The 14551-nt window shown below is 42.3% G+C and overlaps 1 protein-coding gene across 1 annotated transcript; it reads right to left on the reverse strand.

The window, feature by feature from the left end:
• Positions 1-437: 437 nt before the first annotated feature.
• On the reverse strand, positions 438-10126 carry LOC119317065 (mitochondrial proton/calcium exchanger protein-like). Its single transcript, XM_037591461.1, has 15 exons — positions 9962-10126; positions 7933-8597; positions 7515-7827; positions 7039-7185; positions 6839-6927; positions 6671-6763; positions 5927-6053; positions 5132-5196; positions 4879-5050; positions 3610-3828; positions 3483-3530; positions 3228-3371; positions 1737-1819; positions 949-1064; positions 438-871 (listed from the first exon to the last, which is right to left on the reverse strand). The coding sequence occupies exons 2-15, from the start codon at positions 8535-8537 to the stop codon at positions 783-785; spliced, it is 2310 nt and encodes a 769-aa protein (XP_037447358.1). The 5' UTR covers positions 8538-8597; positions 9962-10126; the 3' UTR covers positions 438-782.
• Positions 10127-14551: the final 4425 nt, after the last annotated feature.

Below are 14551 nucleotides of genomic sequence, written 5' to 3' on the forward strand. Positions count from 1 at the left end.
GGAGTATATGCTAAAGCAATCTGTTAGTAGAACAACATGCAGATCTTCTTTTTACATCTCTTTATTCCACTTTATAGGGAAAAAAAAGGGTCCTAGAATGTCGGGTGTGTCATGGTAGTCCTAATTCTGTGGAAGTCCTACGTGGTACGGCGGCTTCTATGATTTCGAATACTTTTGCATCACTGATTTTCCTCGTTCTTTATACAAATTCACTACGGTTATTTTGTTTTTGTTTTTTGTCTTGAGTAATGAGCATTCATGGTGGGGTAGTTTTGCAGAACTTTCCTAACAACCGTGGTGGGAAATTTGCCAAGGTTTCTCGAAGCACATGAGCTACTGTGTATGATCACCCCAGCAGGCTACATAGTTATTGAATCAAACTAAAATTTTAACTGTGAAAGAACAAACCGCATGTAAGCCAAAGCACAAACCGAACGTAACCGAAGCCAAGGATGGAACGTAGCATGCATCCAAGTTCAAACGATCTGTATTTCCACTTCCGTAGCAACCTGTCGAAATCACAGTTGCCATTTACCAGCCGAATCCACAGCACTGAACCTACCTATATGCATCCCATCATCTCTACAGCAAGTTTGTCTTGCCAGCCACTCATCGTTACATCCAAGTCAGCCCGGAGAGGCACAAAAAAATGGTTATCCTGCCTTTTGATCTACACACGGCACTGCCATGACGTAGCTCTGATACTCGAAGGGTTACTCCTGATCTGAAATAATAGGCTGTCCATCTCAACACGGAAAATAAGTTTTCAAGTGTGTTCGCAACTACTGCCGTGATTCTTCTTCTTGGTCTTCATTGTTCTCGTCAGTTTGAGAAGCCAGCTTCACGATGTCTTCCACAAGGATCTTTCCTTCTGTGGCATAAAAAGTTGTCAGCAAACAATGTAATACTATCATCAACACAACGGGAAAGTCATGTGAGTGCAAGGACCTTTGTCTTTAGAAAGGTTGCTGATGAACTCTTGGACACCTTCCTTCCCAATGGTATCCTTGAGATAAGCCGCAGCCGCCGCTACCTCCTCAGGAGTGACCTTGCCATCATGATCCCTGCAAATTGAGGTGCAAATGGAATCAGTATGTTGATGTAGCATGCTCCAAGTGCAACCCAACGTCTTGGTCCATGATAAACATCAGCAACTTGATCCAGAATGAGTTTTCTGATATACAAGTGATACTGAGCCATACGGATCAGCCGTACTCATGCTATAACCTCTTCTCTCACCTCATTGACTCCATATACATTATGGTGCACAATTATGCTACTTTGCCCTACAGCTGTTGGTCAGCTTTTCTGTTCAAATCATGATATATAAAGAATAAATGGGTATTCATTGCATCAGCAATTCATGGAAAATGGCAAATCCCTGTCCAAGTATCAGACAGATGGAGTACATGTTTTATGTATCTATATGGGTGGCAGACTTGGCAGTATATAAATGAACAAGCAGAGAATAATGAACGGTGTTGGACAATGAGGCTACCACTGAAAACTTGTATGGACATGGAACTTGCAGTACATTTATAAACCCTCCCTACTCGACAAGCCCCAGTTTAGTTTCAAATACAAAGTGATATTGACCATAAGCACAATGTACTACTACTTATGGTCAAATGACATACCTATCAAGCAGGAGTAGTTGACTAGCATGCAATATAAAATCAGCTTCATTCACATACAAGTGACATACCTATTTCTCGCAAAAAAAAAAAGTGGCATACCTATCAAGCAGTTGCCAGCGGTTTCCGATTTGTGCATCTACATCATCTATCTCCTTTTCCAATCCCTGAAGCATAGCATCAACCTAAACACAGCAAAAATATGTCAATAACTAATACACAGATTATAGATATCCAATAACAACAACAACAACAACAACAACAACAACAAAGCCTTTAGTCCCAAACAAGTTGGGTTAGGCTAGAGGTGAAACCCATAAGATCTCGCAACCAACTCATGGCTCTGGCACATGGATAGCAAGCTTCCACGCACCCCTGTCCATAGCTAGCTCTTTGGTGATACTCCAATCCTTCAGGTCTCTCTTAACGGACTCCTCCCATGTCAAATTCGGTCTACCCCGCCCTCTCTTGACATTCTCCGCACGCTTTAGCCGTCCACTATGCACCGGAGCTTCTGGAGGCCTGCGCTGAATATGCCCAAACCATCTCAGACGATGTTGGACAAGCTTCTCTTCAATTGGTGCTACCCCAACTCTATCTCGAATATAGATATCCAACGTAACATAAACACCAATGACAGACTGGCAGTTCCTCCAGAGAAACTTCTCCGACTAACAACAGACTTTATTTGGAAATAACAAAAGTAGATACAGAAATCAATCAAGAAACAAATTCATAAGGAGACACCATTTAATCAAAATAAATAAATAAACTAAAGATAAAACTAGAATTTCAAATGTGAGTGCCGGCACCTTATACGTACGTTTGACATTTGACTAGCAGATAGCCAGCTGGTATAGTATAACCCTGTTTATGACAGCTTGGTAATTTATTCCCAAATAAGCTAACATGCAGAGGTGAGAATGCAAATCAAGTAGCTATAAATCCTACCAAAGCTGACTAATCCAGGATACAGTTTTTGGCGAACTATATTCACATGAAGGGAGAAATGCAACCATACATACAAAGAAAGATATGAAGTTTACAAGTTATATCAAAGCTGACTCATTTAGGATATGACGATTGGTTTTTGGCGACATTGACTCAGATCTGAACATTTCTTATGTTGTATTTGCCTACTGGCGTTTGAAAAAATCAATGGCACTAGTTACCGTACCACTAAGTCTCATCAGAAAATGGGGGGATAGGTTTTTAACTGTTCAGTTCAGTTCAGATGTGACAAATGACACACTTGTGGACAGATTAACTCACCCGTCTACAAGCTCTTAACTGAAAATCACATCATAAAGTCGTATACATGAATCGATGTATATGTACTTACTTTTTAGATTTCAAATGGCAAGGGAAACTTGCCTATCGAAGCAGCGAGTTTGGCTATCTGGCACTACAGACAAGTCCATTTGTTTCGTTTATATCACCAACTAGCTTTCTTATGTTGAGAAAACTATTTAAGATGCAACCATACAGTCAATTCTCATCTCAATACATCGATGTTCTTATTATCTGGCACTTATGTCTTCAAGTTATGTGACTGATGAGATATGGCTTTCCATGCATAGAAGGATTCCTTACCTTCTCAATCAACGCTGACGAGACCTTTTCTTCTGCAGCGACCTCATCAGCGTCGTCTGCCTCCTCTCTAGCAGCCATATATGCCCTCTTAGCTTCTTCACCATCTGTGCCTTCTTTTTCAATCATGGAGTTATACAGTCCTATCTGCATTCGACAACAATAAAGTCCTTTTAGACCTCCACAGTACATGCATATGCAACATAACAGAAGAATGACGTATGGACAATTGTTCCATTTCACATGTCCACACTGTACCTCCTGGTTGACAAGGCTCAGGAACTCTTGACGCTCCTTTCTAACAGACTGCAATATAAGTAATCATGGACTATTGCCATCAGTAGTTAATGTGCTAATATAAAATACAGATAGACTAGGATCATACCGATGCAGATGCTAGCACAGCCAAGGCTCGACTGATATTACAGAGTTGTTCCTTGTCACGCTGTTTTCCTTCTCTCAGTTCTTCTTCTTCCCTAGCAGTAGGCTCGGTCATTTCATTTAAAGCTAAATCTTGTTCATCAGCCTCTGGTTCTTTGAGCTTTGCCTTCTCTTCCTTCTTTTGTTTTGCCTTTTCTTCTTTCTCTTTCTTCTTCTCTTCCTCCTGAATATTTTGTATGCAAAAGTGTTAACAACAGTTCGTATAAGCAGCATAACGCTGAAAATAAAATAAATGGTCTACAGTTCGGTATAAGCAGCATTATACGCTGAAAATAAAATAACTGGGTTACAGTTCAGTATTAGCAGCAGTATGCTAAAGATAAAATAAACAGGCAACAGTTAAGTGTTAGCAGTAAAGCAGCATTGTGCTGGAAATGAATAATTGGGTAACAGTTTGATACTAGCAGCATATCAGCACAATGTTCGCAGCATTATGTTGGAAAAAACAAATAATCGGGTCCAGACGATCATAAATCCCAATACCTACTTACCGGGTATTTATGAACTAAAAGTCTAAAACTGGGCTAACAGATCCCATGAAACAAATTTTATTATGGATGGCCCTAAAGCATACAAAAGATGATAAACTAATACACTTTTTCCCGTCCAGTGTGAACATTGACGTGGCTCAGACGAGATGAGATGATAGCTTTACAGTTGAGACTACAGAGAATTGCCTTAATTCACAAATGCAGGCATACCAAGAGTTCAAGAAAAAAAATCATTCATAGCATAAACCATGAACAGCTTCCCAATCCATCCAATGCATGAGGTCATGAGGGCATGAACAGCAAGGATTATCAAGCTTCAATCATGACAGAACAAGCGCATGACAGGATATGTAATAGTAGCGTATGTTACATGGGGTGTCAGCCAAAAGAAGTCCATAATATGAATGACTTTTGAGCCAAGACAATAAATTAGTAAAAGAAGAGTGACTACATGCCCCACTCACTATTAGCTTACCAGAAGTTCGACCAATGTGAACTTCATATCTATGATATCATGGTTGCATTTGCAGATGATGTAAAAATAGTCCATTTTTTATATTTGTAATACTTCTATAAGGAGACCCACTCACTATTAGCTTACCAGAAGTACGACAAATGTGAACTTCATATCTACGATATCATGGTTGCATTTGCAGATGATGTAAAAATAGTCCATTTTTAATATTTGTAATACTTCTATAAGGAGAAGACATATACATCACCTTGATAAGTTCTTCCTGCATCTCAAGGAATTCCAGTTTTTTCCTTCTCTCAGAAACTGAATCTTCAGATGGCAATACTGTACCAACTGTATCCACAACTTCATCTGGTAGAGAAGACAATGTTGCTACAACAGCCTCCTCAGGTTTCATTCTCCCAGATACGATAAAAGCTCTGACAACATTAGAAAGATGAGTAAGAGTGCGCCCAAACAGTACTTTTGTAGCCACTGAGAAATATATCAAAAGAATTTACCTTGAAAGTATGAGAAGGGACGATGGCATAGCATGGTTGAGTGAGAGGTCCAACCAGTCTCGTAGCTGGACAGAAAATGAAGTTGCAATGAATTACATTAACACAAGAAGTTATGGTTGTTAGAAGCAATACAATCTAACTTTAACTGTGTTTATCTCTAAGTGGAGACAGAATGATGGATGTAGCTTACAACAGCATCAGACTTCACATTACAGTTACTACAAAAGTAATATAACTCTGGGAACAAAAACTATGAAACAAGATCATACAGAAGGGACAACTGATAAATAAACCACGATGGACTAGGATAAGTACCATGGTGCCGAGTAGGGCATAGAGGTACTTACAGATAGCACAAACAAAGAAACAAAGTCATCTTTTGAAGACCAAAAAAAAGGTCAGGCGATTGAAATTGATGATGCACTGGCCTATTCTATGACAGGGACATAAAATGAAAACTCCCTCTCATATCACAAATCATTCCAGTTCTTGGCATAAGAACTTAGGTAAGGTATCTGTTGACCGAAGTTAACCCTATTTGAGATGTATAGGCATATCAGAAATAGTTAACTATGGATATGTTATTACAGTATATGCAGGATATTGGATGCAGTGTCATAAATTTATCTCAAAGGGGTGGAATGACATACAATGTGGAAGAAATGAATAGATGGCTAGGATGAACATGCAACAGAGGTAGAAAACTAAACAAGTACACCAAGTAACTGAGTATAAAGTATTGGAGACTATGAAACTCTAAATTATGTGCATATCATCTGAGTAGGGCAAACAAACCTGTTGACGCATTTCTTCCGTTGACAGCAGGCCTAGGTGGCCACGTTCACGGCAGGCTTGCCGGAGCTCCTCTTCAGAAAGAGACTCCACCCCCTCAGCTTGAATCACCTTATCATCATTCTTAATGCTGCATAGATAAGAGTACTATTACTAAAACAACGAGCAGATAACTTATAAAGATAAATGCCAAATTGCATTGAAGTATATAGTCGCAAAATCACTAGAAAATCCAATTCCACAAATAGTTATATACATTAAATGAGCATAGATGCTTGAATATCATGTACTTTTTGAGTCCAGCACATATTAAACATATTCAAACAGTAACAAATTGGGGTAGGCTAAGGTGAAACCCAAAACATATTAAACATATTCAAACAGTCTTGAACATAAATCAAATAAGACATGATTCCTTACGTCTACAAAGCTTCAACATCGAGCAAACTACTCTGTATTTGTCTTACATATATTAACAGAGATTACAATACACACTTGATATTATAATTTGGACAATTGTTTGGTTACTTGGTTAGTTTTCTATAAACATTGTATTAATCTCATGTCTCCACAACGGGGCTTATCTCGAAGATTGGCACTTTCGTTATTACGCGCAATAGTAGATAATGATTAGATGCAAGCTAATTAGCGCTCTGCGATACAATTATAAGTTTAATATTTCCATGCATATCCCTCTACTTCACACAATAGCAGACTATATTTCACGTTTTTAAACCAAATACTTACTCGCGCAGTTTTTTGCGAAGCATGAACCTCAAGTAATGGTCCGTACCAAAAGGCCGAATACCCATATATTTGCACATATTTACCAAGCGTGGTCTGCAGAAAAACATTGATCAGCTCTGGTATAACTGTGATATTACAAGGATGTTCAAAATTCAAATAAGATGTAACCTGCTCATGTTATCCAAAGTCAGTTCATCATTAAACAGCTTCGCGAAGTTCAAGATTTCATCATTGGATACACGTTCACCTTTCCTAACCTAATTGCAGTTTAAAGTACATTATCCAAGAGAATATCATATAAATGAATTTATAGTATACACTATACAGTATAAAACTATTCACAGAAGGATGTTATATATAACTGATACCTTGTTTAAAAAATCGTCCAGATCTTCAGCGGTCTGTTTAGTTTCTCCACTACGGGATGTTTGGACTTCCTTTGCCATTTCTTTTGCAGTATCTTGCAGAAACTTTGCATACTCCATCCTTGCTTTCAGTTTCCTTTTCAACGCTTCCTGCATCGGAACATGAACTGCATTCTTGAGCCAATCCATTTTTAACAATATTTGTGGTTCATATAGAAATGTAACTACGAGATCAATTCAAACATTGATACACAGACATCTGTCATATCAGGAGATAGTGAACAGCAGGGTCAACAAACCATGGAACCAAAATGATGATGTACTGCACGCACATGCACGTCTGATTAACACAGGGTAGGTAACCCATGCATCATAAGTTGTGACATACATGGTGGCATAATAGCATGCTGAGAAATGTAATAGCTAAACAGTATAAACATACTAGTGCACTAAGTAATTATTGTTGTTGCATCACAAACCTCTTCTTTCATCTTGTCTTGAAAAGTGGATGGCAGCATGTTTGGAAACAACTTGAGAAACACCGGCAATAAGAATTCCATGAACGGAACAACGATAAACACAGCAACAGGTACCAGCCTGAAGATATCAGCTGTTGTACGGGTGAGTTGTTGCCTCTCTCTCCTTGACAGGCTCTTTCCACCAGCAAGCTTCACCAGCAATCTTGATGAAATCCTAACATCTGCCCAAAGTAGCTTTGTTCCTAACCAGTAATGCTGCAGTGTAGAAATAAATTCATCCTTCCCATGCTTCAGCTTTACAGCCCAGTCAGCTCTACAGAGAGAGGTTGCATATGTTTAGAACACCGGAAAAATGGGGCAGAAAACAATATCTTGTATCAAAAGTCATAAGTTTGAGTTCAAGGAAGAAGATACAGACCTACTCATTGAAGCAATAGCTCGGAGAGCAGGGCCAATACCCAGAAGCCTTGCCCAGAATTTTTGTACGATTGATCGGCTAGCCTTTAGAGATTCTTGCACCTGCTTGGCTTTGGCTTTAGCTTTTGCTGTGCTTAGGCCTTCCACAGCCTGGTCACATTCTTCTGGGGATGCCTCCTTTTTCTTTTTATTCTGCTTCTGATCCTCACTCTGTTCTTCTTCGATATCCAACTTAGGTTGCCCAGCAGTTGCAGTTGATGCTCTGCGGACTGACTGCAACAAACCTCTAGCTCCAAAAGGCAATGCAAATTCATTACTTCTTCCAATTCCATAACCATGAGGAGAAATCACATGAGCTGGTCGCTGCGGAAACCCATTACCAAGACCTAGCAGACCACCCTTTGTCAAATTCACACTATATGGCTCTTTCTCCTTGTCAGATTTTGAGTCCCCTAAGCTTTGCTCGAGAAATTGCTGCGCTATTCTTGGCTGAGCCTTGAAACCAAATGCCCCATGCTGGAAGGTAGAGAAGGAGGATGACAGGATAGGTGTGTTAACATTATCCAAAAGATGCTTCCTTCTCCTAATGATCGCCCTTGAAGCCATACTTGGTTGCTTCTCACCCTCCCAATGGGAAGGCAAGGATCATGCCGTTCTAAGTAAAACCTGAAGTGATCAAATTCAGAAACCATAAGAAAAATGAAGATTGACAAGGGGATAGTAACAGCACATTACAACAACAAAAAACAGAGGTGAGAATAATGCTGAACAATCGCAGTACCAATATACCACACGCACTAGTCAATTCTTTTCAAAGGGCACTAACTGTAGTTTTCTGGTATAATGAAAGGACCGTAAATCTCTAGGATTTCCTCTAACATAACAGTAGAACACATAAGTACAGTGAGTAATACTTAGAAACTTATATGAGTAGCAACTAATATGGAGAATCAAAGTGAGCATGCAAAAGCTGTAAGAGAATCAACTCTGATCCAACTATACAAGCAAGCTCAGCAATAGTCCAATCAACAGCCAGCGGAACAAATAAGTGTGTGGTTGTGTATTTCCCAAATGATCACAAGATGCAGAACTTACAATCCATAGCCAGCACAACAAATAAGTCAACAGTTGTGTATCTCCCAATTGATCACAAGATTAAGAGCTGACAATCCAACAATGCATAAATACTATGAGTAATAATTTCACTGTTGCTGGTAAGAGATTTCATGAGAATCAACTATGTTCTTCACCTCAGATTTACAAATTGCTCACTTTAAGTCTTAACTACGACAGGCACTTGTAACAGTTCACGAAGAAAAATCTGAAGCAATCATTAGTCAGTAGTAAACCTGCTTTGTACACTTGCATTAAGGAATATAACTCCATCTTCTAATTTCCAAAATAAGAGTTATAGAGGGAAGAAAAAAATCACAGATAGATTATTATAATCAATAGCAGAGCATCTCCTCGGTTGAACCATTTTGCCTATCCAGATATCGACACAAAAAAGCTAACAGCATATGGCACTGACAATTTAATTCGACAAGTTTGACGTCAGGAGCAGTTCGAGATTATATAAGTTACAAATTCCACTCGACTGTCGAAAATCGAAACCCCGCGAGAAGTGTGAATCGCGTCAGGTTCAGTCCGTACCGATTCATCCATCCTCCCAAGTAAAAGAGACAGATAGCAGGGGCGGACGATTTGCAAACGATCGACCAAGATATTATAAGGAACGGGCGAGGACAAAACAATTATAATTTCTTTAGTTTCGAACAGGACCGCGAAATCGGTCCTTCCGGCTGCCACCTACCCAGAAACATCCACTACTCGCCACTCGCCACAGACAAAATCACCCGAAAACTAAAATCGCAGCAACGCACGTGAACACTGGCTGTCGATCCGTCCCACCGAATCGCCGATGCGAGCGAAGCGAAATCGACCAATGCGTCGACCGACCGACCGGGCAAAAAAAAATCAGAAGAAGAAAAACCAGAGGTGCGTCTGGAGAGAGGCGGAGGAGAGCTCACCCGGCGAGGGACGCGGCGCCGATCGGCCGATCCCGGCGAGGTAGGGTTTAGGGTTTTGGGTGAGGGAGGGGAGGAGCGAGGGGGAAAAGCGAAGGGGAATGGAACTATGGAAGGAGAAGAGGAGCAGCGGGGGCTACTTTACTCGGAGAGGAGGGCGGGGGCAGACGTGCGAAGAAAGAAAGAAATGTGGCTGTTGCAACGTGCAGCTCAAACCGTGAGTCTTGTGTGGGGAACACTTTCCGCTGCGTTCCGTCTGGTTGGGTTGCTGCTGGCCGTCGGATCGGAGCCACCTGATGAAAAATGTACGGATTTTACTTTTACTTTTCCTTTTCGATCCGTTCGAAATGTTGAACCATTTTTTTATTTAATTAATGTTACAAGGGGAAATTTTGGGACTGTTTTGTTTCAAATTAGCTGCTGCAAACTTGAAGCAGTCTCTGCGTAGCACGTGCACCTACCATGAAAGTGACATGAGTCGGAATCGATTTGATTTGAAGATATGCTGCCCACTATATTCAGGACATGTTGTTTCTTATGATTGGATGTCACACGTGGCATATTCTGGATATATTCGCTGTCATGTTTTTGTGCTCGTCCGCGGGTTTTTTTTTCCTTAAAACAGGTCGAGGCACTGTTGTGCATTGAAACCTAGGGATTGGTGTAAAATCATAATTTAGGTCTCTTATTATATAATATAAATCCAATTAAACCTTTTATTGATCCTATTGTGGTAGTGTAATTCTTTTTAAAAAAACATTACTCACGTTTTTTTGAATATCAGTACAGACACAAGCGCTCATATACACGCGCATACACTCACCCCTATGAACGCACACACGCACACCCTACCCTTATAAGCAAATCCTGAAATAAATCCAGAAATAAATGCGAGTATCAGGATTTGAACCCTGCTGGGCTGGGAATACCACAGTCCCTCTAACCATCTAACCACAGATTGGTTCGCCAGTATAACTCACGTTAAAAGGTGAAATTTAGTATTGTGATTAGGGCATCCAACTCGGTACCCCGTCGGTCCATGGATGTGTGGGTTGTTTAAAATCCCGCAAACTAGACGCAAAATCGGGAGAGCTTTGCTGGCGTCCAGGCCACGACCATGTACATGTTCGACGCTACAGTCCCACCATAAAACCTCTCCGCACAAGAAACGCGCGAAGCGGTTGCCGCCCATTCATCTTGGTCAGTATCGCTGTAAACGTGACTCCATGGCATTGATGCCGGTCAGAGCGACGCCACCGGACAAGCGGGTTGCGCCGCTTCAATGCCGACATGACGACCGAGAAGCCTACCCCAACCGGTGCGCCGCATGAAGTCGGTTACCCGCCCGTTCGTTGCATGTTGCTATTGAAGCACAGCTTCGGCGCGGTCCACACCATCTCCTCTCCGCACTACCCCGATCTACTCCTCTCCGTCTCCACTCACCATCCTCGACGAAGTCGAAGTCGTGGTTCTCCGCGCCTGTAGGTGGCGGCTCTGGATGTGACGCCCCGATTCGATCGTACACTAATCATACACGCAAATATGTACGATCAAGATCAGGGACTCACGGGAAGATATCACAACACAACTCTAGACACAAATAAAAAATAATACAAGCTTCGTATTACAAGCCAAGGGCCTCGAGGGCTCGAATACAGAAGCTCGAATACAAACGAGTCAGCGGAAGCAACAATATCTGAGTACAGACATAAGTTAAACAAGGATGCCTTAAGAAGGCTAGCACAAACATCAACGATCAAAGAGGCAAGTGTTGGGGAACGTAGTAATTTCAAAATTTTCCTACGCACACGCAAGATCATGGTGATGCATAGCAATGAGAGGGAAGAGTATTGTCCACATACCCTCGTAGACCGTAAGCGGAAGCATTATGAGAACGCGGTTGATGTAGTCGAACGTCTTCACGATCCGACCGATCAAAGTACCAAACACACGGCACCTCCGAGTTTAGCACACGTTCAGTTCGATGATGTCCCACGAACTCTGATCCAGCAGAGCTTCACGGGAGAGTTTCGTCAGCACGACGGCGTGATGGCGGTGATGATGTTGCTACCGACGCAGGGCTTCACCTAAGCACCGCTATGATATGATCGAGGTGGATTATGGTGGAGGGGGCACCGCACACGGCTAAGGGATCAATGATCAACTTGTGTGTTCTAGGGTGCCCCCTGCCCCCGTATATAAAGGAGAAAGGGGGGAGGCCAGCCGGCCCCTGTAAGGCGCGCCAGGAGGAGGAGTCCTCCTCCCAGTAGGAGTAGGACTCCCCTTTCCTACTCCTACTAGGAGGAGGAAAGGAAGGGGGAAGAGGAGAAGGAAGGAGAGGGAGGAAAAGGGGGAAAGGGGGGCCGTCCCCCTAGTCCAATTCGGTTTGGGCTAGGGGGCCGCGCGCCCTGCCTCCTCACTTTCACCACTTGGCCCATGGGGCCCATTACTTCTTCCTCGTATTCTCGTAACTCCTCGGTACTCTGAAAAATACCCGAATCACTCGAAACCTTTCCGGTGTCCGAATATAGTCGTCCAATATATCGATCTTTACGTCTCGACCATTTCGAGACTCCTCGTCATGTCCCCGATCTCATCCGGAACTCCAAACTACCTTCGGTACATCAAAACACATAAACTCATAATACTCGTCACCGAACTTTAAGCGTGCGGACCCTACGGGTTCGAGAACTATGTAGACATGAGCGGGACACGTCTCCGGTCAATAACCAATAGCGGAACCTGGATGTTCATATTGGCTCCTACATATTCTACGAAGATCTTTATTGGTCAAACCGCATAACAATATACATTGGTTCCCTTTGTCATCGGTATGTTACTTGCCTGAGATTCGATCGTCGGTATCTCAATACCTAGTTCAATCTCGTTACCGGCAAGTCTCTTTACTCATTTCCGTAATGCATCATCCCACAACTAATGTTGGGGAACATAGTAATTTCAAAAAAATTCCTACGCACACACGGGATCATGGTGATGCATAGCAACGAGAGGGGAGAGTGTGTCCACGTACCCTCGTAGACCAAATGCGGAAGCGTTAGCACAACGCGGTTGATGTAGTCATACGTCTTCATGATCCGACCGATTCAAGTACCAAACGCACGGCACCTCCGAGTTCTGCACACGTTCAACTCGATGACGTCCCACAAGCTTCGATCCAGCAAAGCTTCACATGAGAGTTTCGTCAGCACGACGGCGTGGTGACGGTGACGATGATGCTACCGACGCAGGGCTTTACCTAAGCACCGCTATGATATGACCGAGGTGGATTATGGTGGAGGGGGCACCACACTCGGCTAAGAGATCAATGATCAATTGTTGTGTCTAGAGGTGCCCCCTATCCCCGTATATAAAGGAGCAAGGGGGAGAGGCGGCCGGCCAAGGAGGGCGCGCCAAGGGAGGGAGTCCTACTCCCACTAGGAGTAGGACTCCTCCTTTTCCTAATAGGAGTAGGAGAGGGGGAAGGAAAGGGAGAGGAGGAGAAGGAAAGAGGGGGCCAACCCCCCTTGCCCTAAACCAATTCGGTTTGGGCCTTGGGGGGTGCGCCCTGAAGGAAATATGCCCTAGAGGCAATAATAAAGTTATTATTTATTTCCTTATATCATGATAAATGTTTATTATTCATGCTAGAATTGTATTAACCGGAAACATAATACATGTGTGAATACATAGACAAACAGAGTGTCACTAGTATGCCTCTACTTGACTAGCTCGTTGATCGAAGATGGTTATGTTTCCTAACCATAGGCATGAGTTGTCATTTGATTAACGGGATAACATCATTAGGAGAATGATGTGATTGACTTGACCCATTCCGTTAGCTTAGCACTTGATCGTTTAGTTTGTTGCTATTGCTTTCTTCATAACTTATACATATTCCTATGACTATGAGATTATGCAACTCCCGTTTACCGGAGGAACACTTTGTGTGCTACCAAATGTCACAACGTAACTGGGTGATTATAAAGGTGCTCTACAGGTGTCTCCGAAGGTACTTGTTGAGTTGGCGTATTTCGAGATTAGGATTTGTCACGCCGATTGTCAGAGAGGTATCTCTGGGCCCACTTGGTAATGCACATCACTTAAGTCTTGCAAGCATTGCAACTAATGAGTTAGTTGTGGAATGATGTATTACGGAACCAGTAAAGAGACTTGCCCGTAACGAGATTGAACTAGGTACCAACGATCGAATCTCGGGCAAGTAACATACCGATGACAAAGGGAACAACGTATGTTGTTATGCGGTTTGACCGATAAAGATCTTCGTAGAATATGTAGGAACCAATATGAGCATCCAGGTTCCGCTATTGGTTATTGACCGGAGACGTGTCTTTGTCATGTCTACATAGTTCTCGAACCCGTAGGGTCCGCACGCTTAAAGTTCGGTGACGATCGTAATTAGGGTTTTTGTGTTTTGATGTACCGAAGGTAGTTCGGAGTCCCGCATGTGATCACGGACATGACGAGGAGTCTCGAAATGGTCGAGACATAAAGATTGATATATTGGAAGCCTATATTTGGATATCGGAATCGTTCCGGGTGAAATCGGGATTTTACCGGAGTACCGGGGGGTTA

This window comes from Triticum dicoccoides, chromosome 6A, assembly GCF_002162155.2.
Source record: "Triticum dicoccoides isolate Atlit2015 ecotype Zavitan chromosome 6A, WEW_v2.0, whole genome shotgun sequence".
Classification (NCBI taxonomy): Eukaryota; Viridiplantae; Streptophyta; class Magnoliopsida; order Poales; family Poaceae; genus Triticum; species Triticum dicoccoides.